Below are 2,297 nucleotides of genomic sequence, written 5' to 3'. Positions count from 1 at the left end.
CCCTCCCCCTTCCCTCCAACCCTCCCCTTCCAGTCCTGACCCTCCCCCTTCCCTCCAGCCCTCCACCTGGCTGCCCATCACCACCCCCCACCCCCATGCGGAGCGAGTGCGAGGAATGCAAAGGGCTACGGGTCTGGCCCGGCGAATGGGCCCATGTCACAGGCATGGAGACCCAGCCCAGAAATGCTCACACTGAACCCACACAGGCACCTCGTGTCCCCTTCCATCCCAGCCTGCGCTTCTGTCCTTAACCCCCGTCCCTCTCCACAGGTGCTGGCCTCGCACCTGGAGTCGGCGGGGTTCCAGGCTTAGTGCCTGGGGCCGGCATGGTGCCAGTCGCAACGCCGGGGGCTGGTGGGGTGCCAGTTGTAACGCCGGGGACTGGGGGCTTTGTGCCCGGTGTGGGAAGAGTGCCAGGCACGGGCATTGTACCTGGAGTAGGTAAGTGCATATCCTGTCACTCAGTGGTGCTGGTTCCAATGGGATGCCCCTCGGAGGGTATCTCCTGGGCACTGGGGCAGCTCTGGCATCGGAGCACCAGAAGGGTTGGGCCCTGCTGTGAGTAGTAGCAGGTGGCTCTGAATGTGAAGGGCAGAACAGTCACCCATGCGCCATCTGTCCCCTGAAGCCAAGTAAGGCGGGTTGACGATAGACGGGCACCGGGCGCCATGTGGCTCCTGACTCTAACTCAATGCTCTTCTCACTCTGCAGGGATTCCCCAGCTGGGCGTGCAGCCAGGCGCCAAGCCTCCCAAGTACGGTAGGCACCTCCCCACCTTGGCCCAGCCAATGGCTCTTCTCTGCCCTCCACCGACTGTGGCCCATCCTGCCCACTTTTCCCCTGTGCCCTCTGTGTGGAGGGCTGAGGAGCTGTCCTGTCGCTCAGCGCAGACAGCCAGAGCCAGCCACCTGTCTCTCCAGACTGACAGCAACTTCCGTCTGGAGCCGCCGACATCCATCCTGGGGACCCTGTCTCCACCCACCGGCCTTGGCTTTGAAACTCTGCCCCTCTCCTGCCCTGCACTGCCCCTCTGGGGAGCTAGGGCCTCCAGAGCCTAGGCCAGATCCAGCAAAGGCAGCTTCCCCATAGCCACTGCTCCTGCCCTGTTCCACACCCCTCTTCTACTGAGGGGAACGGGGAAGACATAACATAAGAACGGCCACACTGGGTCAGACCAAAGATCCATCTAGCCCAACATCCTGTCTTCCGACAGCAGCCAATGCCAGGTGCTTCAAAGGGAATGAACAGAACAGGGCAATTTACTGAGTGATCCATCCCCTGTCATTCATTCAAAGCATCTGGCAGTCAGAGGCTGCCTGACCTCTTGGCTAATAGCATTGATGGACATGTCCACCAGGAAATGATCTAATTCTTGTCTGAACCCAGTTATACTTTTGTCCTTCACTAAATCCCCTGGCAAGGAGTTCCGTAGGTTGACTGTGCGTTGCATGAAGAAGTGCTTCCTTCTGTTTGCTTTAAACCTGCTGCCTACTAGACATGTCTTTGAGTGCCACAGAGCCAGTGCTTCTGCTTCCCTAATACAGCGCCACATGCAGGAAGGGGTTGGGGCAGGAGGAGCTGTGGATTCCTCTCCAGCTAGCGCTCCAGAGCAGGCTTTGTTCTTTCCTTTGGCCGGAATCGGTCCCAGCTCCACTTCTGAGTTTAGCTAGGCAGGTTCTCACTACTTAGCCCCAAACATGCATGTCGGGGCAGAGCTGTATTGTTTTGTGAGTTCAGGCCTGTGAATTCTCTGCCTTGCATTAAGGAAGAATGGCAGAAGGCATTTGGGGTGAAACTGAGCATTACAGACTATGATCTGTGGCCACGAAACCAAGGCAGACCGGCCAAAGCTTGCAGTGTCCACAGCGAGCAGGCAGAAATCCCTGAGCCCCTCACTGCTCTGCCTCGCAGAAAGAACTTACCTGGCAGGTGTGCGGGGCCAGGTGTGTGCAGGGACCGGGCGCTCTCCTTCTCGACCTGTAGCGCTATGGCACTATCAAGAGGCCAGTTCATTTTATGTTTTTAAAGCATTTTCCCTCTGTCTTCCTGGTGCTATTTTATTAAATCTTGCAGTGCATGCTTATCGGGATCACTGATGTAGGCCGTGTGTGCACAGCAGTGTGTGTGTGTCTCTTATTAGTATGTGTGCATGTGTGCGCACGCAGGTTATATATGTGTGCGTGTATGTGTGTGCGCGTGCAGGTGATAGGTGTGTGTGCGCACGTGCAGGTTATGTGTGTGTGTGTGTGCGTGTGCAGGTTGTGTGTGTGTGCATATGCAGGTTATGTGTGTGCGCA

The 2,297-nt window shown here is 57.2% G+C and overlaps 1 protein-coding gene across 1 annotated transcript; it reads left to right on the top strand.

Annotated features, from left to right (window-relative positions):
- The first annotated feature begins 245 nt into the window (after positions 1–245).
- Positions 246–1,205, top strand: LOC112122588 (putative uncharacterized protein NEXN-AS1). The gene is made up of 2 exons (XM_024221352.2): positions 246–441; positions 712–1,205. Exons 1-2 carry the CDS (start codon positions 327–329, stop codon positions 1,056–1,058), a joined length of 462 nt encoding a protein of 153 aa, XP_024077120.1. The 5' UTR covers positions 246–326; the 3' UTR covers positions 1,059–1,205.
- Positions 1,206–2,297: the final 1,092 nt, after the last annotated feature.

Source organism: Terrapene carolina, unplaced genomic scaffold, assembly GCF_002925995.2.
Source record: "Terrapene carolina triunguis isolate 2854851 unplaced genomic scaffold, T_m_triunguis-2.0 Scaffold12879, whole genome shotgun sequence".
In the NCBI taxonomy this organism is placed as follows: domain Eukaryota; kingdom Metazoa; phylum Chordata; order Testudines; family Emydidae; genus Terrapene; species Terrapene triunguis.
This window is presented reverse-complemented; position numbering and strand designations above follow the sequence as displayed.

Bases quoted from the DNA above. Each gene is read 5' to 3' on its own strand.
- LOC112122588 (XM_024221352.2), top strand. From the start codon at position 327: ATGGTGCCAGTCGCAACGCCGGGGGCTGGTGGGGTGCCAGTTGTAACG. The intron at 442-711 runs GTAAGTGCATAT...CTCACTCTGCAG, and splicing joins GGGCATTGTACCTGGAGTAG to GGATTCCCCAGCTGGGCGTG.